This window comes from Exophiala viscosa (genome assembly GCF_022695815.1).
Source record: "Exophiala viscosa unplaced genomic scaffold EDD37scaffold_2, whole genome shotgun sequence".
Taxonomy (NCBI): domain Eukaryota; kingdom Fungi; phylum Ascomycota; class Eurotiomycetes; order Chaetothyriales; family Herpotrichiellaceae; genus Exophiala; species Exophiala viscosa.
In genome coordinates this window covers 2,896,278-2,918,795 of record NW_026944354.1, presented here as the reverse complement: position 1 = coordinate 2,918,795, position 22,518 = coordinate 2,896,278, and the positions used below count along the sequence as shown (strand labels likewise).

The 22,518-nt window shown below is 52.4% G+C and overlaps 9 protein-coding genes across 9 annotated transcripts; 5 read left to right on the top strand and 4 right to left on the bottom strand.

The window, feature by feature from the left end:
* Positions 1-46: 46 nt before the first annotated feature.
* EDD37DRAFT_270424 (uncharacterized protein) lies at positions 47-3,245 on the bottom strand. Its single transcript, XM_062810952.1, has 4 exons — positions 1,022-3,245; positions 907-974; positions 639-854; positions 47-579 (listed from the first exon to the last, which is right to left on the bottom strand). Exons 1-4 carry the CDS (start codon positions 3,147-3,149, stop codon positions 493-495), a joined length of 2,499 nt encoding a protein of 832 aa, XP_062673558.1. The 5' UTR covers positions 3,150-3,245; the 3' UTR covers positions 47-492.
* A 620-nt stretch (positions 3,246-3,865) lies between these two features.
* EDD37DRAFT_270593 (uncharacterized protein) lies at positions 3,866-8,902 on the top strand. The gene is made up of 3 exons (XM_062810954.1): positions 3,866-4,841; positions 4,889-5,381; positions 5,465-8,902. Exons 1-3 carry the CDS (start codon positions 4,173-4,175, stop codon positions 8,539-8,541), a joined length of 4,239 nt encoding a protein of 1,412 aa, XP_062673557.1. The 5' UTR covers positions 3,866-4,172; the 3' UTR covers positions 8,542-8,902.
* A 1,457-nt stretch (positions 8,903-10,359) lies between these two features.
* EDD37DRAFT_623007 (uncharacterized protein) lies at positions 10,360-11,280 on the bottom strand. The gene is made up of 2 exons (XM_062816090.1): positions 10,628-11,280; positions 10,360-10,557 (listed from the first exon to the last, which is right to left on the bottom strand). Exon 1 carries the CDS (start codon positions 11,022-11,024, stop codon positions 10,740-10,742), a length of 285 nt encoding a protein of 94 aa, XP_062673556.1. The 5' UTR covers positions 11,025-11,280; the 3' UTR covers positions 10,360-10,557; positions 10,628-10,739.
* EDD37DRAFT_270536 (nuclear transcription factor Y, beta) lies at positions 11,045-12,786 on the top strand. Its single transcript, XM_062810953.1, has 4 exons — positions 11,045-11,280; positions 11,709-11,819; positions 11,874-12,001; positions 12,080-12,786. Exons 1-4 carry the CDS (start codon positions 11,124-11,126, stop codon positions 12,323-12,325), a joined length of 642 nt encoding a protein of 213 aa, XP_062673555.1. The 5' UTR covers positions 11,045-11,123; the 3' UTR covers positions 12,326-12,786.
* A 411-nt stretch (positions 12,787-13,197) lies between these two features.
* Positions 13,198-14,962, top strand: EDD37DRAFT_606461 (aromatic amino acid aminotransferase I; the record flags this gene model as incomplete). The annotated part of the gene is made up of 2 exons (XM_062814889.1): positions 13,198-13,544; positions 13,609-14,962. The coding sequence occupies 2 exons, from the start codon at positions 13,198-13,200 to the stop codon at positions 14,960-14,962; spliced, it is 1,701 nt and encodes a 566-aa protein (XP_062673554.1).
* Positions 14,963-15,651: 689 nt separating this feature from the next.
* EDD37DRAFT_656466 (putative dimethylaniline monooxygenase) lies at positions 15,652-17,217 on the bottom strand (the record flags this gene model as incomplete). The annotated part of the gene is made up of 1 exon (XM_062818831.1): positions 15,652-17,217. The coding sequence occupies one exon, from the start codon at positions 17,215-17,217 to the stop codon at positions 15,652-15,654; it is 1,566 nt and encodes a 521-aa protein (XP_062673553.1).
* Positions 17,218-17,854: 637 nt separating this feature from the next.
* Positions 17,855-18,835, top strand: EDD37DRAFT_606459 (Metallo-dependent phosphatase-like protein; the record flags this gene model as incomplete). Its single annotated transcript, XM_062814888.1, has 1 exon — positions 17,855-18,835. One exon carries the CDS (start codon positions 17,855-17,857, stop codon positions 18,833-18,835), a length of 981 nt encoding a protein of 326 aa, XP_062673552.1.
* A 467-nt stretch (positions 18,836-19,302) lies between these two features.
* Positions 19,303-19,950, top strand: EDD37DRAFT_606458 (uncharacterized protein; the record flags this gene model as incomplete). Its single annotated transcript, XM_062814887.1, has 2 exons — positions 19,303-19,305; positions 19,336-19,950. The coding sequence occupies 2 exons, from the start codon at positions 19,303-19,305 to the stop codon at positions 19,948-19,950; spliced, it is 618 nt and encodes a 205-aa protein (XP_062673551.1).
* Positions 19,951-20,166: 216 nt separating this feature from the next.
* Positions 20,167-21,845, bottom strand: EDD37DRAFT_560986 (MFS transporter; the record flags this gene model as incomplete). Its single annotated transcript, XM_062813862.1, has 3 exons — positions 20,167-20,344; positions 20,399-20,739; positions 20,781-21,845. 3 exons carry the CDS (start codon positions 21,843-21,845, stop codon positions 20,167-20,169), a joined length of 1,584 nt encoding a protein of 527 aa, XP_062673550.1.
* Positions 21,846-22,518: the final 673 nt, after the last annotated feature.

Sequence of the window (22,518 nt, the reverse complement as noted above, 5' to 3'; positions counted from 1 at the left end):
ATTGCTTCGTCACGACAAGAGTCGGTCGATCTTGGGAGGGAAAAATTCTTCTTCACTCGCGTGCTGCAGAAGAATTATTTTTTCTGACTTCCGAAATCCTATCTCTTCAATCACCGGCAAGGAAAAAATATTGTCTGGGGAAGATGATGCCTTAGCTGCAGCTGGGGCTTTGCTACTAACTGGTTTAGGGTCACCGATTTTGCCTGCCCCTGGGTTCTTCTATCGGTGGCTCATCCTCCAATAGGTGCAATAGGTGGTAGAAAATTGACTGCACCCCATCGATGCAGATGAAAATTCTTTTCAATGGCTGTTGATCACGCCTGCTCGAAGCCTACGTACTCGTTCAACCATGTCCTCTCTGCAAGGCCGCTGTCGAGACATGGCATGCTTTGCTGGGACCTTGATGTACAATGACGCACTTTTATGTCCCTGTCCCGGGAACCCTTTTTCTTCATGGCTGCTCATCTACGATACTGACGGATCATTCCTCGCCTACTCATCGATCTTGGTGTAATTTGCTGGGAACAGACCTGATTGACCGTTGTATTCACCATGCCACCAGTCCTCATCGGGGAATGTCTGAGTAGTCGTCTGTCAGCAAACCCGAAACATGAGCGAAGACGGGGGCTTCAACTTACCACATTGGTGATGGTGGCATTTTCTGGGAACGACAATTCGTTGTCTTCGCCAGCCTCGTAGTCGTAAAGGGCTGTGGCAGTAGCTCCGAAAGCACCGGGCGGCTGGGGAGCAGACTCTTCATGCTCTGTCCCGGTCGCGGACGTCGCTGCTGGTGCTGAGGCAGTACCTTCCTCATCCTCCATCGGCACCAGATAATTACTTGGTACAAGTCCGGTCTGTGAGATTACCAATTAGCGCTTTACTCGCCCAGATCCGGAAACAGCTTACCTGTCCAGCCTCATTCTTGACCAGCCACCAATCCGGATCAATCTTCTGAATATCGGTGACAATTTCACCTATATTATCAGCAAAGAACAGTCGTCTCGTCAGGGAGTAATCGTACCTTCACGTAGTGAAACTTCATTCTCTTCGGCAGCTTCATATTCATACTCGGCCTTAGCTCTTTCTCCGCCAGGAGCAGGAGGTGCTGCAGGTGCAGCGTCGACTGCCTCTTGTCCCAGGGAATGAGCAGCCGCCGCATGTGCAGCGGCTCTTCCAGCATCAGGGCCTCGAGCAGGCTCATCATCATCTTCCTCTTCTGCTGGAGTTGGAATAGCTCGTGCAATGGAGGCGGCAGGCATTGGTGGCGGTGGGGAGAATTGTTCCTCGCGCGCATCGGCTACATCTATAGGCGCTGCTGACGCACTGACCGGCACAGCAACACGAATCGGCGATTCTTCCCTCATCTCATCAGGAATAGGTGGCGTCGGGCTTCTTGGTTGCAGAGGCGGCGTTGGCAATGCTGGTGCCTCCTCCTCCTCCTTCTCAGGCTCAGGCTGTCGACTAGGCAAGCCTGGGAACGAGCCTGGGATCGGTATGCCACGATTGGGCTTGTTGCTCGTGTCTGGTTCTGGAGCTGGTGGTGGTGCTCGGTCGAAGGTTGCGGGAGCACCCATAGGCGGAGCTCCACTAAATCGATCACGAAGGGAGCCAATTCCTCCAGAAGGCGAACTAGGAGCTTCCTCTTCTTCCTCTCGAGCCCCGCCCGCGCTATCTCCGGTCGTTTGTTGGCCGATACTACCACGGCCGGTATGACTGATCTGCACAGGTGCCCACGACTTGCCGGCATAACCACTTTTCCATTCTCCACCACTCTTTTGTGCGGCCACAGGAGGCTGTCCAGTATGGCCAGAAGGGGATACAGGTGGCTCACCTGAGCCACTCATGCCTCTCTCACGTGCTTTCTTCTCTGCCCAAAGTTGAGCGGGCGTCTTGCCTCCTTGATCAGCAAACGTTCTGCTAGCGGCCCCTACAGGTGCAGCCGGTGCAGCGGCCTTGGACTCGAATCCGCCAGGGAGGGGAGCCCTTGTACCTGTGAAGCTCGAACTACCGCCGAACTTGTTCGCGACCTTGGGTTTGGGCAAAGAAGTGAGTCGCTCGGGCCCTTGCGAGAAAGCAGCCGACCGGTCGGCCAGCGACCGAGGCCGTTCGGGTTCCTCAGATGGGCCAGTTGACGAGCTTGAGACTGGGGGTGGCCGAGAAAAGTTCGACGAGTCGTCCGGTTTCTGAGCCTTTGCCCGGATAGCAGCAATGTCCACCTTACCAATAGGTTCATAAGAACTCTTGACAGGCTCCGGTCGCTCGTCGCGTGACGTCCCTGCTTCTTGAGCCTGGCGCCGTATAGCTGCAATATCGACCTTTCCAACCGGTTGGTATGCTCCCTTGACCACACCTGGCCGGTCGTCTCCTTGACTGCCATTGAATGATGACGCAGCAGGCTGCTGTGAGGAGAATTCTCTCATGTTGACTTTTGTAGGTTGGTAAGCAGATCCAACCTTTTCCAATTGGGTCCGAGTTACGGGCGGAGCGTCTGAACCCCACCCATCCTCGTCAACACCTGTCTGTTTCTTGGGCAGATTTCGAGCAACAGGATTATAGCCTCCGCCCGTTACCCCACTGCTTTGTGTAGGAGTGAAGGCAGGTTTCGAGGCAACAGTGGGTTTAGTGGCGGCAACTGGCGGAGGAGCAGTGCTGCTCGTAGAGTACTTCGAACCAGATGCATCAGCCACCTTTTGAATGATTCCCTCGGGTGTCAGATCTCGGTCAGACCTTGCAGTGATCTGGACATGGTAGCCATGTAGCAATTTGGCAACAGTTGTCAAATGGCTCCCGAAGTAGCCTTTTGTTCTTTCCGGAACTCCTTCGCCGCACCAGGCAACCAGAGCACTTTTGGGCAAGCCACTATTGGAATCCTTGACCTTGACAAAGGCGAATTGGATCCGACCATCAGAGAACTCATCAACCAAGTCGATCAGCTCCCCTTCTCCTGTGCTCTGCACTTTTAAAACGCTCTCCTTGTTTGCCGAGTCCTGTGAGAATGCATTTGCTAGAGGCGCCGCGACAGAGAAGACGGCCCATTGACCGTAGGTTGGGGAGCTTGCGGCCTGTCCGGAGGGAGGTGGAGCGTTGACGACCGACTGGTAGCTCTTGGAGATAGAAGGTCCGTTCGTAGACGTATTGAGAGAAGCCATGGTTGAATATACAAGCAAAGACCTCAAGCTCGACTTGATGCCTTGTTCCCCGCTGCCTGGGGTTTGGCTAAACGAGGCCCTGTGAACGACCCGAGGATATAGTAGAACAGAAGAGAGGAGCAGGCTTTGAGCTGGAATTACACAGGTCGGTCCAGCACTGCTTGCACACTGAGAAAAGGTAGATCAAGTGAAGATGGGTATGCAGCTGACTGGGCCTTATTCAACATTCAGGGCAGGCATTGGAGTTACAAGCAGCAACGTCGGACCTGGGGCGCAGCCTCCAGGCTTGAACTCCGTCATCACCATCACCTTGGCAATTGCGGACAGAATCTGGCTGTCTGACACAAACCACATGCAGTCATCAACCCACGAACCGTCACAGATTCCAGCGTCAGACCGAACCATCTGATAGAAGCCTCACTCAGCGTGAACTTGCCTGCGCATATCCACCACGACTGCGGCAACCACATCAAGTTACAGGCACCAGCATCATCAGCAGAACGACGGAGAGAAGTCGCAATCTGTCCATCGCCAACCGTACTTTCAGCCTCCCTATCTTGCGCCTGTGCCACTACTGAGTCTTCCTCTTGCGACCGACCTTCGAGTGTCTACACCGACATCTCCGCATCTGACTGACTGACCCGAGCCTGGAGCGCTGGTTAGGATATCGCATACTGAGCCGACAAATTCACGCATACTAAGGACATACACGCGCTCTCCTTGCGAATCTGCGCGAACGCTCCCCTGCCGGGCTTTTCTTCGTGGATGCGCAGTTCTCGCTCATGATACGGAATATTTCCAGTCACGAGTCCTCTGAATTTGCTCGCAAGATTACACCCAATGCTTGATCTGGGCCGCATTGTTGCTCAGTATGCTTTCTTTCATGTCCCTATCCTCGTCAGACTGGGTTGTACACAGATATACCAGCTTTGAACGCTGAGATATCGCTGTACTGACAGTCATTTCCTACTTTGATCTCTTTCCTTTTCTCTTGTTCATGTATGGTCGAAGTTATTGTCCACCATGGAACCCGAGGAAGGACCCCATCCCGCAGATGGGAGATCCGTTGGAAAACGACGATGGACATCAGAATTCGAGGATCAGACGTATGGCATTTCTCAACATGTGCCGTCGTCAGATTCTCATTCTTTGCACATCGCGTCCACGAGAGACGGGACCACAAGGAAAAGACCCAAAGTCGCAGCGGAAGTATACGAGAGAGAGCCTCATGACCAAATCAGGAGTGACGAACCACGCGGGAGGGCGACTTTGGGGAAGTTACCCCCAGAGATACTGCAGCACATTTGCACGTTTCTGCACCCTATCTCCCTTGGACGCATGATCTGTGTCAATCGTCATATTCGTTCTTTGCTTGACCCTGCCGTACCTCTCCCGCCATCTTCTAGCCAGATAAGGTACCTGAAGCTCCGAAGCCAGGAATCTGTTTGGGCTACATCCCGGAAAAGGTTTCTCCATGGATTCCCCAAGCCAATGCATGATATGGGCGAACTGCAAATGTGGCGACTTATTCGACGCCGTGCATGTCAGTTCTGTGGAAAGCTCTCGCGCAAAAGAGAGGAAACAGCATCAACATCGCCCTGGGAAGCGGGGCCTGGACCTGAAAATGTTCGCACCATCTGGCCATTTCGCATCATGTCTTGTGGCCGGTGCTTGGGAGACCGCATTGTCAAGGTACGGACCGCCCGACTTTTGATTGTTAGCGTCGTTGACTGTTCCAGGAAACCGAATTGCTCCTTTCCGGGTCGTCTGTTTTGCGTCCTGGTCTTCCATATGCGATACTGACGTCTTTGATGCATTACATTCCTTCTGCTATCCTAGAGCGAACGCAGCTCCCGCCTCAATTAGAGCTTACCAAATACTACTTCAAACCTCAAATTGAAGAGCTTCAAGCTCAGCTGCGTAGTGTACAGCCATTGGGAGCATCTGCCTTGGAAGAGTGGTTGAAAGGCTTGGAGACAGATGGACGACAGGCGAACCTCGATGCAGCAAGATTTGACCAATGGGAACTCCATGGTGGCCGCGGAAAGCTGGCTAGCATTGTGGCAGATGTCATGAAGGACACTGGCCCATCCCTACAAAACAATATGGGTCGAGAAGGATACGACCGCACACGATTTTCTCCCGTACAAGCCTGGCAACTCATTACACCCACTGAGTCCTCCACTGGCCGTCTAGCATCCACCTCTGCCCCGCTAGGCGCTCTCAGCTCTGGTGAGTTTCTCTACAGTTCGTTTTACAATAGAAGCACAACCATGAACAAATTTATTGAGCATTTCTGACAAATGTTCTGATAGAACCGATGATTCCGCGGATTCCAGGCCTGCAAATGGCTCAGGTTGAAGTGCATCCCCGTTCGGCTACTTCTGAAAAACGTGCAAGTGCCCTTGGAGGACAGCAGTCGAGTAACGATCCGGTTGACCAAATTGTCCCCGGCCAACATCGGCGACAAAGGGTTGAAAGGAGTAAGCAAGAAGTAGAACATGCTAAGTTGGCACGCCGTAAAGAGATCGAAATGCGATGCCAGGAGTTCCAGCCGCCCATCAATCCAACAACGCTCCCATTCATGGATGCATTCAAAGCCGCAATACAGATCCCGCAGGCTCTGAACGACAAGGCCTGGGAGGTTCTGAAGCCTCGTCTCTTGGCGCAACGTGTTGATGCCGAGAGGAGAGAACAACTTCACAATGCTACTTCCGGTACGCTAGCTTTAGCAAATGAAGAGCGCAAACGATTCGAAGAAGAGCAACGTGTCGCGGTACGGAATGAAACAAACATGTGGCAGGAACTGAAGATCCCAGCTAGGGACAGGATTCAGCGATATGCCCAAGAGTTCATTCACCAAACATGGTCTGATGGCGGTGGTGTAACCAAGACAACAGCAAGTAAGTTTGCTGCTGAGGTCCTCTGCCATGCACGTCAGCGCTTCGATGAAGTAATTGCGCAGGAAGATAGGATGCTTGCGTTGAAAGGAACGGCTTTTCCCCAGGACCGAGAGTCTTTATCCTGCAGGAGACTGAAGTTGAAAGACATGAAGTGGCTTTTTGAAGAGGCGGTTAGACCCCACACCAGGGGCTTTGGCAGAGAGCTCTTCCTCTGTCGGGTGTGCGATACGAACCAAAAGCTGTTCTCTTTCGAAGCCGTCGTCCAGCACTATGCTGCGAAGCACACCAGCGAGCTCAGCCATGGCAGTATCATCGTCTACTGGGATGCTGATTGGCCCGTGGAACCACCCTTCGATCCCTCTCCGAACATCCCTTGGGTCTTTGACGGTGGCCATGGCTTGCCTCAGATCGACAAACGACCTCAGCCACGCTCACAAGCAGGTTCCTCGAGACAATCGGGGCAAGCAGCTAATGAGAGCTTGCAAGCTCGTGCAGACTATGTTGCAGATTCCGCACTCGAATTCTGGCAAAGGACAGATGGCATCTGGGATCTTTCCATGCCGGTCCGACTTTTCATTATCATCCAACATATCAGCCTGCAGTATCTGAAGAGATTCAGGCATGAGCTTACATTATTAGACTTCATGGATCTTGTGTCGAACCGGCCCGAACTGGAATTTCTTCGGAGGTTAGCTGGATTTCGATGCAAGACATGTCTGGACACCCTAGATACATCACCTTCGAGGCTGGACGGACCAGCCGACCAGGAGCGCTCTCTTCCCGATCTACTGCGCCATTTTCATCGGCTGCATGACAGTTCAACGTCCCGCGAACAGGTGTATCCGCCACCGTTGCCTCACAGATCGCATCCGGATTTTCCAATACTAGATTGGAAGCGAGATATGATATATCTTCCCAGTGCTGCAACCATAAAAGCCCTGCCATTCTCTCGGGGTATTGATCGGGACAAACTCCAGATCATTTCGGACGCGTTTCCTGAGCATTTCCCACAGCCAATGTCAGGAGGTAGTCTGTCAGAGCCACTGTCTGACTACCCTCAGCGTATGTTCCCACAAGCCTCACAGTTCATGGCTCAGCAACTTCATCGCGCTGCTGATCCTAGCCCTCGGATTGGTGGGGCAGGGTCATATGTGGCACGATCGGAAGGCTCGGTAGGTGTGTTAGATCAGTATGATCCGCATCACCCTGCACCCGCGATCATGCACAGACAGCCACATGTACCTCGATCTGTCCGCTCCTCTCCTCCAAGGAGAACGACTCAGTACAGAACGCTACCTCGCTACACGACAGGGTACCAAGTATCTGAGCAGGATTGTCATAGAGAGACTGAAGCTGGTGATGCTTGGGAAAGATCCGAGCGAGAAGGTCCGTTATCGCATGACTCCGTGGTCTACTCCCATGAAGGCGGGTCATCAAGATGGTCATATCGAGAGCCCCTTACAGAGTATAGCGAAACGACTGTTGGGACGCTTTCTGAAGTCAGGCCAGAAAGTAAGGCGACGAGCCGACAGTCGCTGTCTCTGGTGCCGGATTCAGACGTACGTAGTAGGTCTGGATATGTACGCACTCAACCGGGCAGCGATGGCGCGCATGATCTAAATCCAGCCGCAGATTTTCTTGCGAATTTCGACCCAATGGCAAATGAAACATTCACCAGCGCAGGACTCGCTGCGACTGGGTCACTCATGCGCCCAATTGAGGTTGAGGTGCAAAGATCACGGCCCGGGACTGTACTTTCTGTCCAGCCACCATCGCACCAGCGAATGACCGGTTTCGACGTCGAACATCGCTCATCGCCTCAGGGGAGATATACTCACTCCTTACCCTTACGTGAAGGCACTCAGCTACCTGACACCGGGCATCTCAGACGTCATGACAATGATTTGGCCGTTTCCGATGGTTTCATGGCAGATGTTCCTCTCCGCACCGCGCCTGACCGCGAGTATCTAGAGGCTTTGCCCGAGCGCTTGCATAGAGAGCAGCACCAAAGCATGCCTAGACATGGGGAGTACGGATCAATTTTCCATACTATTCCTGCACGGGAGACTCGGTACCATCCTGGAGACACACACAACTATGGCGATAGACCCTACAAGTATGCGGAGAACGCCTTGGAAGAACATTACTCATATCGAATACCTTCGGAGCGGTACGTTGAGATCGATCCCTCGCGCGAGCCTCGCTACATCGAGCATATACAACACCCTGATGATAGAGAGGAGTATCTACAGGTCGTTCCCAGAGGCTACCGAGCCGTTGAGGACGGCCATGGGCTTCAGCAGATTTCAGAGGCGCACAGGTATATCCGACATGATGCCCAATCTATCCCTGCAGAAAACTACGGAGCAAGGTATCAACGTCTAGGGGAAGGCGGAAACCGGGACGTGATTTACATGCCCACAAACGAGGCAAGGCGTCACCCTTCTCGTCGAAGCCGTCATGATCCTTCAGCGGAAGACATTCTTTGATGTTCGGCACTCACCACCAACCACCCACTTTTTATTGTTCTTGCCGTTTGTCTTTTCGAGACTGCTTGATGTGCATGTAGCACGGAAGGAGCAACCTCGTTTTCAACGTGGACAGGTGGCTCAGCTTATGTTTTTGTGCAAAGATACCCCCTTGTGTTTGGTTATTGTCACGAGCTCTCATAACTATTATGACATATATACATTTACGATAATATTAAGTCCAGTGTGAGGACGAACATTACTCAACATGCCCCCAAGACGCATTGCATCACTACAGAACAGTGATCATATGACATGATGAGTTGTCCTGCCAAGGTTAAACAGGCAGACTATGCGCTGGTCAGCGCCATAACACTATTTTCCTGGCACGTGGGCGTGGCATGACGCTTTCAGCACGGTCAGAGTGCTTCTCAGGCGAACATATGCGTGTCTGCCCAACGTGAGGCGGATGCGGAGGCGGAGCAGGTACACGACCGACACCATCATTCTTAATCTTGCTATATTTGTTTACAGGACTTTGCTCTGCTCCCAGGTTGCGTCATCAGATTTCGCAAAGGCAAGTTGACTGTTCGGGTTGCGGAATTGATCACAACCTGAGCAAGCACCGGACTTTCTCAGCGAAAACGTGTGCAGCGTGAGTCGTGTAACCGGAGAGCTGTTCACGTTGTGTTGGGCAGATCAGGCAGGTGTACAACTCAGGCCCTGGCGTGGCTGTGCCTTGTCTTTGTCCTCAAGGCGCCAGGTTGTCCAGCCAGGGCTGCAGACATCACGACTCGCGCTTATGCATGAAACTGACTAGCAATTCGGTGATCAGAAGAAACGATGTCCAGTGTCGAGGTCGATTTCGAATGCCCAATACCATGGCAGTCGCTTGGTGGAGATTGTCTGATTGGCAAGCTGCGATGCGTCATGGTCGCTTCATGTGACACCCTGGAGGGCGATGCGTTGGTTGGCGATTATGTTACGACGAGGAAATTGTCACTACAATTCGATCAACTACCGCGATGATGGTCGTTGTTGAGTCCAGGAGAATGAGATTACGCGCGATATCAAAGAAATACTAGGCGACAATGATGATGGTAGACAGGCGGTGGGTTCACCGCTTTCCGCAACGGATCGGAGAAGTTGAGGTGGAAATATCTTTTTATGAATTTTATTTCAGGTTTTCTGGGGTTCAATCCATGTCGTCGGTGAGGCGCAAGGTCGATAAATTCAGTCCGGAAATGTATCCTACCATGAACTCGATCGGGTGCGAAGCTAATGGCTTGCAGGTGTGGTAGGCATGAAGAGATGTCATGCATAAGAAAGAATCTCTAGCGAGGCCAAGTGTGAAGCGGTCAATGAGGTGAGAAAGTAGCTCCTCGAGTGCATATGCGGGCATTGCAAAAGGGAGCCTAGTTGTTTTCTACGAAATATGTCGCATCCTGATGTTGCTCCTCAGTACTTACCTGGTAGGTGTGAGGTGTATCTGGTTGTTGATGTCAAGTACGAAAGTATATCGGACGGAGTGAAAGTGAAATGTCAGAAGAGGGGCGAGTAGAGAGTGACAGCCTGAAGCCCACCTTAATAAGGCTTAAGGGGGACCTGAGTCGGGGTTGCCAGTTGGGGTTGCAAGTAATGGAGGGCGCCGAGAGAGGGTTTTTAAACCTTCCACGCAGGTATTGCTGCCGTAACTGACCGTCCGTTTAGAGAGGTTCCTGTGGTTCCATTCTTGGTCAAACCAGCCATTCATCTGTCGACCTCTTTTCTTTTCCCACTCATCGTTGCATCCATCATCCGCCGCCAAACAACCCAGCGAACCATCATCATCTCTACAACTCCGTTACCGTCTGCCCCAAAAGGTACGTATCAATCGCCATTTGATGATCATGCACCCATGGTGTTTTAGTCTCAAAGTCTGACTTGCGGCCACCACCGGACAGACCTTTCACTTTCCCCCAGCCATCCAATCGTCGCTGCCCCAGGACAACCTCATTCGTCTTGCCAGTATTCCCACTTCCGCCCTACATTGTGCATGTATGTTTATATTGCGATAGCGGGCGAATCCCATATACAGGATCCTGATAAGCTGACCAGACTTGCATAGACTTAGCGACCAAAGCCCAGGCGGACTGTGCATCTGCATCTGCTCTGCATCTGCAGCCTGCAGCTGTCCGCTCCGATCCTCGTCGCATCGCACAACACAACGCGCTTCGCATTCAACCACCCATCGCGCGTCGCATCTTTCCTTCACCAGTCGAGTCTTTGTTTCTCCCACCCTCCGGCCACCTATTCGTCATCCGGGCCTCGTGGCAGACCGCCTCGACCTTCGCACCGTCATCGTCTATTCGACACCCTATCCGAAGCCTTTCCATCGTCTTGGGGCTGTCGCATCGCGCAAGCACAGCTGCCTCCACTCTGGAAGCTTGCCGACTGGAAATCATTTCGGGCACCAACAGCGCAAAGGAAAAGAAGAAAGAGTGACGCACGCCAGCATTAGGCATTCTGCGTCGGTGCCGCCCCAAGTGTGTGACGTGGTCACGGTCAGCCAAACATTTTCTCGCCCTGCAATCCGGCCGCTGCGGCTATCCTGAAACTACATCATGTCGACCTCCCCACCCAAAGAGCCCGATGTCGAACAAAGTGCACAGTCCGGTGAAGAGCAGGATCATATGGATCGCGAGCAAGAAGGAGCACAAGGCACTGGCCTCGGTGAATTCGAAGTCAAAGAGCAAGACCGATGGCTTCCCATTGCAAATGGTTGGTGATTTCCCACTCTCTCCCTTTGCACAAGACCATTTGGCGTCGGCAATTTGATTTGTTCGACCCTTGCGTTACAGTCATGCGTCTTTGCGTGCACCAGGAACGCGGCCTTGACCCCTCTGTACGAATCCGAATGTGCGACGCTGCAGCTGCTCATTAGCCAGGATCGTCTCATTCGTTCGTCACATCTCCTCTTCTCAAGCCATGATTTGCATCGCAACTCTGCTTTGCGCTGACTGGTGCGGTAACTGGACCATTCAGAGGATTTTGTTGAGCCCATAACATTACCTCGAACATGTCTTTGGACCGTAATACTGCCAAAGCTTCATCATCGTTGCGCCGACATCATGGGGGTCGAGCGTCCTCTTCTTCTTCGTCTTCTCCTACTGCAATGTCAGATGCTAACATACGAAACTTTGCGCCAGTTGCTCGAATTATGAAGACGGCTCTGCCGGACAACGCCAAAATAGCCAAAGAAGCAAAAGAGTGCATGCAAGAATGCGTGAGCGAATTCATCAGCTTCATCACGAGCGAGGGTACGTCGATGGGAAATCCTGGGGCGTCGGTGCATTTGGACTAACGTTGCACAGCGTCCGAAAAGTGTCAACAGGAGAAGCGCAAGACGGTCAATGGGGAGGACATTCTATTCGCCATGACCTCGCTTGGGTTCGAGAACTATGCCGAGGCTCTGAAGATTTATCTATCCAAGTATCGCGAAGTAAGTTTTGATTTCTCCCATTCTCCTTTGTCAACTCGACGAGGATCAACAATCTGAACTTGAACTGATTGGGATGAGACCCAATCCACAAGGGGCGAGAACCAGAACAGACCAACCAGCAGTGGCGGGTATGGAGGCCCAGTCGGTGGCGGCAACCAGGGCAATCCCGCCGCTGGTGCCTCAGGTTACGCCGGGCAACCCGAGAATGCCAACGACATATTGAGCCAAGGATTGAATGCGGGCGATCACGACGCAACCAGCGCGTACGGCTATCCCGGCGCCGTGCCCACCGGCCACAATGGCATCTCCAGCGACAATTATTAGATGTGGTGAGGAGACGTTCGAAGGCCAAGGTAGTCATTGGCCAGCAGCGCACGAGAGTGCGACTTCTACCAGTTCCTCGAGCCAGGTCAGGCGGAGTTGTGGTTGGAAGGGAGGAGGTTTGAGTTCTAATGCTGTATACGAGGGAAGGGATAGGATGTGCACATTTGGGTTCTTTGCAAGGGATGAAGGCGGCTCTCTGAATATGGGCATGGGCAAGTTCATGCACGGCATGGATCTTCTGGACGGAACAACGGGACGAGTGAACATTGAGGGGAAATGCGGAAAGGAGGGATAGAAGACTGAATTCGAGGGCATTGATGTCAGATGAAAGACGTCCTGAAGGTTGAATCATCAATGCTGCGTTGTATCATATTCGAACCAGTCTCGTTCCTCACTTCAGGCCAAGCCATACCAAGACGATTGTTACATGCGCCCTTGATATACGTCGATGTCTGTCTGTTGACTCTTGAGTCTTGTCACGCCCTTTTGATGGCAGATTAGACCACAATCAGACTAGCTCCTCTTGATGCCGCCGTATAACCGATCTGATTGGCGGATATGCAGATAAGTCAGGGCAACCGACGATAAGCATGCTTGCCGACGTCAGCCGGAATTTCGGAAAAAGATTGTGACGCCCCTGTTGCTCCGGGTTGAAGGTCACATTTTTTATTATTATTAGGTATATATTAGGTATAGGTATCCTCTTTTCATACTGTCACAAGACTACTATCGTCTCTCACATTCATTACTGGGTGGTTTGTACATATCCCATTGAAAGGTCCCTGGGGGTGGAACATTCTTTTCCAGTACGCCTTGGGTTTTTCGAATTCCCCCTACTAGGTTACTTGTTTGAGCAAATAACGATAACAACCATGGCACCCCACGCCAACGCCGACGTCGAAATCGAGCCTGTCACAGATACTTCATCTGTGGTCGTCATTGGTCCTGTCCAGACAAAGACGGTCCATCCCCAGAAAATCACGATCGATCATGTAATGCACCACCGACAAACTGGTACGGCGGTACCGAACATCGTCGCCGCCTTTGCTAGCCCCAATATGTTCAAAAGCAAAGCTGCTCTCGGCAAGCCAAAGGCCAAGAAGAGCTTCGAGCATCGCCTCACAGAGGAGAGTAAGAGCCGAAACCCGTCGTCGCTGAAGGAGGCGATGAAGTATTATCGGGCCGGTACCATTAGTCTTTGTGGAGGGTTGCCGTCAAGGTAAGCTAGCTAAGTCAAGCTGAACAGCCCCCTCTCCCGGGACTTTTGCTGATGTGTGTTCAAGCGAGTACTTTCCATTTGAGGAAGTGAGTGCAAAAGTACCCGTGGCACCGGCGTTTGCAGAAGCGGACACAGCCACGTCCGGAGTGACCGTTTCATCGGGCAAGTACGATACCGTGCGCGATGGGAAATCAGATCTCGATCTCGCCATCGCTCTCAACTACGGGCAGGCCATGGGTCCGGGGGCATTGATCCGTTTCCTGACCGAACATACCGAGATTGTGCACGACCCGCCGTACTCGGATTGGGATATCTGTTTGACGGCAGGGAGTACGTCTGCGTTGGAGATCGCGCTGCGCATGTTCACGGGCAGAAGCCACTACGTGATCACGGAGGAATATACGTTCAGCAGCGCCATCGAGACTGTGGTTCCGCTCGGCGCTAAGATGCTGGGCATCAAGATGGACGCGGATGGCATGTTGCCTGGAGAATTGGACGACGTTTTGTCCAGCTGGGATGAAAATGCCCGGAGAGCGCCGAAACCGTTTTTGATGTACACGGTGCCCACGGGCCAGAACCCCACGGCGAGTACGCAGTCCCTCGAGCGTCGGAGACAGATCTATGCAGTCGCTGAGAAACACGATCTGTTCATCCTCGAGGATGAGCCGTATTATTTCCTGCAAATGGATCCGTTTGTGTCGGGACGGACGCACACTGTGCCCTCGCCGTTCAAACCTGCCGGTGTGTCGGACTTTTTGGCCAACCTTGTTCCGTCGTATCTGTCGATCGATACTTCGGGACGCGTGTTGCGCATGGACTCGTTCTCCAAGATCATCGCGCCGGGAAGTCGATGCGGCTGGGTGACCGGTTCGCCCAAGGTGGTTGAACGGTTTATGCGGCATAGTGAGGTCAGCACGCAAAATCCCTCGGGTTTCGCAATGGTGGCGCTGCACAAGCTGCTCGACGAGAACTGGGGACACAAGGGTTTTTTGGAGTGGCTGATGTACATTCGGGCAGAGTACACAAGGAGACGGGATATTATGGTCAATGCCTGCGAGGAGCATCTTCCCACTGAAGTCGCTAGCTGGGTCGCTCCGAAGGCTGGAATGTTCCACTGGATCAGCGTCGATTTGACAAAGCACCCGCTTTACCAGGCCAAGGGTGGGAACATCGACTATGCGACGCTTCTGGAGATCGAGGAGGCTGTGTTTGTGTCGGCGGCGGAACAGGGTGTGTTGATTGCGAGAGGGTCATGGTTTCGCGCCCAGAGGGGGACGGATACTGAGTTGTTCTTCCGCGCGACTTTTGCTGCTGCGCCGGCGGAGAAAATTATCGAGGCAATTGCTAAGGTTGGTGGAGCGTTGAGGAAGGAGTTTGGACTGCCGCAGAAACAGGTGCAAAACGGGCATGCGAAATGAGTGCTTGATATGAGGATATCCGGAAATGGTAATGCAACAAACGTGGAAGCACGGAGGTGTTTGGCCGATGAGAGCAGCGACTGGTGTCGTCGAAGTATGAACTGCCATGGTTTGATGCCGAGGCACTCAAGCGACACTTTTGAGCCATGCGTTCGTGACTGAAAATGCTATAAGGTTAGCAAAACGGTCATGGGCCAGGCCTCTATGCTGAGCAGACGTTCGACAAGGTTGGGATTGAGTGCAACAAGACATCTGCACCGATGATGCAAGCTGTGTTCTGTGGCGCTCGATGTTACCAATCAGCGAGCGGGGTCAGGACCTCATGAGACGAGAAGGTAAGCGATTGCACGGCTGGGCAATATCTTTGCCATTATTGCGACTTTGTGCATATCGGGCAGTCCTTCCTTTCCAGGTCGTTCTGGTAGCGTTTTATCACAGCTGTGGAGGAGGCGTGGCTGGAAAACGAGGGGTATAACATATTACTGTACATACTTCGGGATTGCATTGCCTGCGTGGGCATGGGCGGACAAGGATAGTCGTAGACCATTCTTATAGATTACACCAGACCAGGGAGCAATCCTCTTGAGCCGCAAGTCTCTCTCCTGTCTGCTTTTGTGAATGCTGGCGAGTCTATAAGTCCCATCTCCGCCATCCAGTTCACCTGTGCATTCCGCGTGCAGTCCTCGCCGTCACTCCTTCTGGACATCAAACCCGTCCCACCGATTCAACGCCGCGGCAGTGACCTTATTATACTCATCCACTCCCTCGAGATAAATCAACTGCTCTCTCGGCTTTCCAGGTACATTAGCACCCATATACCACGAATTTGTCTCCGGGTACAACGTCTTATCATTCATACTCTGGATATCCTCCCTCCACTTTTTCGAGGCTTCAAACTGCGGATCAATGCTCTTCACACCCTCCTCTTGCATCTTTTTGATGGCGGCAGCAATCCAGTCGATCTGTATCTCGATGATCGGCGGACCATTGGACAGACTTGTCGGCGCCTGAGGAGAGTACACCATGAACATGTTAGGCATGCGGTCGATCATGAGCCCTAGGTAAGTATATGTGCCAGTTTTCCATTTCTCGCTCAACGGCTTGCCGTCGCGGTCCACGAGGCCAATGTCCAGGAGACTTCCTGTTACTGCGTCGTAGCCTGTCGCTAGGATAATGATGTCGAATTCATGTAATTTGCCATCCTCTGTACGAATGCCTTGCTCATCGAATTCCTGGATTGGTGTCTTGTTCAGATCGACGACAGTCACATTGTCCCGGTCAATCATCTCGTAGTAATCCTGCTCGAGACTGGGACGTTTCGTGCCGAACCAGTGTCCTTGTTTCAGTGGTGCAAGAACATCACGTTTTTGGGGATTGTTTATGCGTGAGCGGACTTTTTCCGCCCAAAACGCATAGAACTCGCGGTTGACGTCTTTGTCAACCAAGAATTCGCGGTAATTACTGATCAAGAAGGCAAAACCGCCGCGTTGCCATAGGTCTTCCCAGTATTCTTTGCGCTCTTCGGGGCTGGCGTCGAAGAACGTCTTGGGAGCTGGGTTATAGGGAAACCCTGAACGACATTGTTTCGCGGATTCGTAGTATGCTTGGTAGAAGGATTTTGCGTGATCTTGTTCCTCCTTGGTAAGTTTACGCTGGTGCATTGGTAACGCAACGTTGGGGGTACGGATGAATGCTGTGAGTTGGCAGTCTTCGCGCGCGAGTTCTTGGACGATTTGTACGCCTGTGGCCCCAGAACCGACGACGCCGACTTTCTTGCCGGTGACGTTGATGCCGTCTTCGGGGTAGAGAGCGGAGTGTATGAGGCGGCCGCGGTATTCGTCGAGGTTCTTGAAAGAAGGGAAATGTTTCTTATAGGATGACCCTGTCGCTAGGACCAGGTACTTCGCTTTGGCGAGGCCGCCGTCATCGGTCTTGATGTGCCATTGGCTTTCCTCGTCGATGAATCGGGCTTCTGTGACGATGGTGTTGAAGAAGGCGTCTTTGCGGAGGTCGAGTGTTTTGTCAACGTGGGCGAAGTACTTTCGTAACTCTTGGTGGCCTGGGAAGCGTTCGCTGTATGTCCAAGTCTTGTATACTTCCGGGATGGACAAGCCGTAGTACGGTGTCTCGCTGTCGACGCGTGCTCCTGGGTACTTGTTCCAGAACCAAGTGCCGCCAAAGTTGGAGCCTGCTTCGAAGAGTTTGACGGATAGACCGAGTTTGCGGAATTGGTGGAGGCCGTACATTCCACCCATCCCGCCGCCGATGATCAATATGTCGGTGATGATGTTGTGGATGTTGTCGCCTGATGTGCCATTGACGCCATCGACCCCGTTGGTAGTGCCATTGGCTATGGGGGACTTCTCGACGTGAGAAGCCTCAAAGTCCTCCGGTCGATTGGGGAGACCGGCCATGATGGATGCCGTTGGCTGTATGAGCCGTTCAGGCTAGTGAGGCCATTCTAGGAGAACCAGAGGATGTGTAGATATATGTATGAGTTGGATTTGCCTCCCATCGACATGTTCATTCATTTGCAACGGTGTTATATCGCCATCGATAAGCCGAGGCAGCATAGGGCATACCGTTTACCCCTCCCCCAGGCCAAAAGGCCAAAGCTTGTCGAGTCAGCGTCATTAGCTTTCTCGGAGTCATGGAGAAAATGACAAAACCGGCGGGGACGATGCGAGGTGAGTGGTAAGACTTCGGGTACGAGTCAAGATTCTCCAGATAAGCACTTAGGCGGTATAGGCTTTGATTTGTGGGGTGATACGAATTTGAGAACCACTTGAGGACTCAATTTCGCCCATACAAAGTCCTCATGCTAAGTTTTGTCCTTTTGACTTTTCAGTATTCTCCCTCTCATTCTATCTCCATCTCTCAAATCTCATCATCATGGCGCCTACGGTTCAGACTCGACTGCTCATCATGTCTGATACACACGGTGTAGACTTCAGCTCCGAGAATAGACCTCTCCAACACGTGGATGTCGCTCTACACTGCGGCGATCTGACTGATGGCTCTAAACTTGAAGAGTTCCGGACGACACTCCAGATGCTCAAGATGATTAATGCGCCACTCAAATTAGTCATAGCAGGAAATCATGACTTCACCATGGATTCCACTGCGTTCGAAACAAAGGTTGCCGAATCGGTGCCACCTTTGGAACCCGAGCTCGTTGCTCGGGAATATGGTATATTGGGACAAGCAAGGCAACTGTTTGACGACGCAAGGGATGCAGGTATAGTGTTCCTGGCTGAGGGAACTCACGGCTTCGTGCTCGAGAATGGAGCCATGCTGACAATCTACGCAAGTCCATTCACGCCCTCCCTAGGCGCATGGGGCTTCCAATACCACCCGAACAAAGGTCGTCATTTCGACATCCAAGCCGGAACCGACATTGTCATGACTCACGGGCCGCCCAAAGGAATCATGGACTTCACCTACGGTCGAGAAAGAGCAGGCTGTCCTGATCTTTTCGCCGCCGTTGCTTACGCCCGGCCCCGGATTCACTGCTTCGGCCATATTCATGAAGGATGGGGTGCAAGGCTGGTAGCATGGAAAGACAGCGGTGCGGACAAACCATCCCATTTTACTGTCATCGACAACGAGAAGTCGCCCGTCATCGAAAAATTGGCCACGCTTAGAGAAAATTCACTGGACTCGGATGATATGGCAGAAGAAAAGCGAGTCAAGTTGGAAAGACTGAACCACAATGGATGCTCGACCACAAGCCACTGTGCACAAGACGAATATCCGCTTCAATCGAGCAAGCAAACACTGTTCATCAACGCCTCCATCATGGGCAGCGAAAGGTTTGTGCAGAGACCCTGGCTCGTCGACATCGAGCTTCCAAGGCACCGAAAATCACAGTAGTCTTGCACGCAAGAGTTCGTGCGCACTCCAACAATCACCATCTGCAGCCTGATGGAGGTGGTCCTTGACGACAAGTGCTGACGCACATCCACTCGATGTGGCTAGATGCTATCGTACTTTGCAACTCGGTTAGCTGTTGCCAAGTTCATGAGGCCGCATTTCTGCCCAAAGCTGGTGCCTAATAAGGATCACTAAATCGACAATTGGTGTTCGGTACTGGCTGCTCGCCCAGATTTACTCCGAGGTCTGGGGTTACACGACCTGGTGAGGCTCACAATTGTGATTCGATGCCATAACCCCTGCTACCCCGGGTGAGGACGTCGTCCCGAACCCAGCCTTGTAAAGAGAAAAGGTTGCCCAAACCTACCCTGCCATCTCTGCTCGCAACCTCCACCTTCACGGCACACTACCTCCATACCTTAATCATCCTGTCTATTTGTTTTAACAGAGCACATTCCAGTTACAATATGGTAATGGTCGAGGACGACGACTCCGATTAGGAGCCGAGCCTCCAGAAGCCTGACCAGGAGAACTCCAACATTACTGACTTTGATGGCAACAAAGATAGAACCGACGATCTCACGAGACCCAATTACAATGCTCCGGGACAATCTAGCTTCCTCAACTTTGGCCCTGTCAAGAATTATCGGAAGAAACAAGTGCTCGTGGATGCGATGAGCAAAACGAACGGTCCGTCGCCTTTGCACCAGGGTTTCCGCGGTTCGGGAGCAAGCAGCGGCACCACACCTGTCTTGCATGCCTTCGACCACTCATCCGATAAACGTCCGGACCGCGTTCCCGGCGACCCGCACTCGCATCACCAGGTTCGGATCTATGGCAACGCTGACCAGACTGGGGGTCATGTAGCGTACCATCTATACCCCAATGGCGACAATACCGTTAGACAAAACGGTCAAATAGTACGAGACCCTGGTGAGTACAATTATGCGATCGAGAACATGCATCAACATGGGCCGGGCGTCTATCGGATTCCCAAGGGATACAAGGGCGTCGAAGAGGAATGGCGAGAAAACGGTGGAGTAAGAGAACGGCAGGCCGACGGCAGAGATGCGGGCAACACTGCGAAACATGCACGAGGAGGACATCGAGTATAAAGTCGCTCTCGAGGAAAGGCAGATAGGACGAGCTGTAGCATGATGGTGCGGACGCACAACTTCCATCACAAGCGCTACTAGAGCCAGGAGCCTTACGACACTCATTTTTGGAATGAACCCTGCCTGCCAAAGGCCAAAGTCAAGATGCTCAGACAAGCATTTGCGCTTCTGCTCGGTTTCAATCTTCCCTTGCCCATCGCCCTCCCATCATTTCGCTCAATAGATATAGCGGAAGTTCATGTTCTCCCTATCCGTCAAATCTCCGAAAGCCGTAGCATCCAGATCACGACCCTCAAGACCTCCTTCCTGAGCCATCTGAACCTTATCCCGACGGATATTCTCAGCTCTCATAAGCACCCAGAACGTGATAATCAGGACGACTTCAATGAGATGACTGTACCATCGTCAGTCTCCATGCCTTCGCTAGCAGGAACAAATGAGCTCTTACCTAACAATCATGCTCCAAATGCCCAGACGATAACCAGGCGCTTGGTTGGTCTTGTAGAAGAATGGCCCGGCGATATTACCCGTGCAATAGCCGAGGAACAAAACAGCATTGGTGACGACTTTCTTGGTGTGTCCTGCCGTGTTTGCAATTTGGAGGGACAGGATCATGACGAAAGCCGCATTGTAGGGACCGGTCAACAGATAGCAGAAGTAGCGGCCAACGTGGTGAGACTCGTTGACAAAGCAGAGGCCGAATGCGCCAGCGATGTTGGGGCATAGGAAGATCAGGATGAAGAGCTGTGACACCTTTGTTAGAACAGACCTTGTCATCGGGTAAGGGGACTTGCGCATCGCTTGTTCTCGTAGCGGTTGTTCATGAATACGCAGGTTAGGATAGACAGAATGATGAAGCATCCGTAAGGGATCTGCATGAGCGTTGTGACGAGGGTGGAGAAACCGAAGCCTTTGATGATGAGTGTTCCGAAGTTGGAAATGCCGCCATTCGGGATGTTGCCAACAACACCCAAGAAGAAGAACAGATAGAGCTTGATATCGCTGAATGCTTCGATCACCTGGTAGGGCTTGAGGTGCTTGTTCAGAATCCCAGTCTGATTTGACTTGAGACGCTCGACTGCAATCTTTCGCTCACGATCGTTCAGAAACTTGGCGGTAATTGGTGAGTCAGGCATGAAGATGCCAATGACAATACCCCAGATGCTGCACAAAGCGCCGATGATCAGGAATTCGTATCTCCACGATGCCAGTGCGCCTTTGATGTGGCCGATGCCGTAACCGAGGAGTCCACCTAGAGCGATACCCATGCCGTTCGCAGTATACCATAGACCGCAGCGAAGTGGCTGCTGTTTTCTTGTGTACCACATCTGCGTGATGAGCAAGAAGGATGGGTCGCTACATGCTTCTGCTGCGCCGGCAAGTGCTCGCAGAAGACCCAAAGTCGCGAAACTGTTGCATGCAGCTTGCAACATGAGGAAGAATCCCCACATGAAGATATTGAAGCCGAGGTATTTGCCCAAAGGTAGTCGCTGCATCAGGAAGTTGGTTGGGAATGCCCAAGCGAGAAAGCCAAAGTAGAATAAACTGCTGAGCCAACTGTACCGCGTGCCTTGCAGATTGAGATCGTCCTTAATGCCAAAGATAGCGGCATACGAGAGGGTGGTCTTGTCGATGTAGAAAAAGGCATAGTTGACGGCGATGAGAGGTAGAATTATGAGATCGATCTTTCGCACGAGTTTTCTTTCCTCCTCTGGGTCGATTGGCTCATTGAGTTCGTCCGCATTGGAGAAGAGTTGTAGGGCAACATCACCATCGCCCTCTTTAGCTTTCGAGGAGAACTTGAATTTGTGTATTGTCGGTGGCAGGCTGGGGCTTTGAATAGTGTGAAGTTCATCATGGGTAGTGATGCCCTTGTCATCGACTTTGGGCTCCATCTTGCAGGGAGCCGGATCACGAAACTGATACAAGTTGTGAGACTGGCCTGGATGCTTCGCGCCGAGTTACGGTCCACCCTGTCAGAGAGGACAACGGGCCTTGAGAGATGAGGGAAAAAGAAGGCTGAAAAAGTTGGACGGGGGAGTTCGAGGCAGTGCCAGATAGTCATATTCATCGAAGTGGTGGAACGGTTCAATTCCACGGTGGAGAAGAAACTGTATGTAATGATGTGCAGAATGTGGCACGCACCGCGCGCCTGTGCAAACGGTGTCTGACTTCCTTATGCCGATGGCATCGATGCACACAGTCGGACTCGAACGCCGCTGCAGGTCGTATCGATGACCAGTCTTAGCACGTCGATTGTGGTCAAATCAAAGGCGTACAAGGCTCTGCCCCTGGTCAGTTGCCCCAGTAGATCCACAAGCTAGTCTGCGAGGAGGTGCGGGGTTTGGAAGTTGGGGGACTGCAACTGGCGTCACGACGGTCCATCATCCCGCCGCTCGGTTTTATGGCCAGCGAGGCTGGCAAATCATTGGATATCCCATCGGACTCCCAGGCATACCCTGCTCATCTAGCAAGTCAGACACTGACGTACGACTGCAAGAGCATTCACCGCAATGCCTTCACCTCGCACTGGTTGACCTTGCTGCATCGTCACATTTGAGGCGAAGT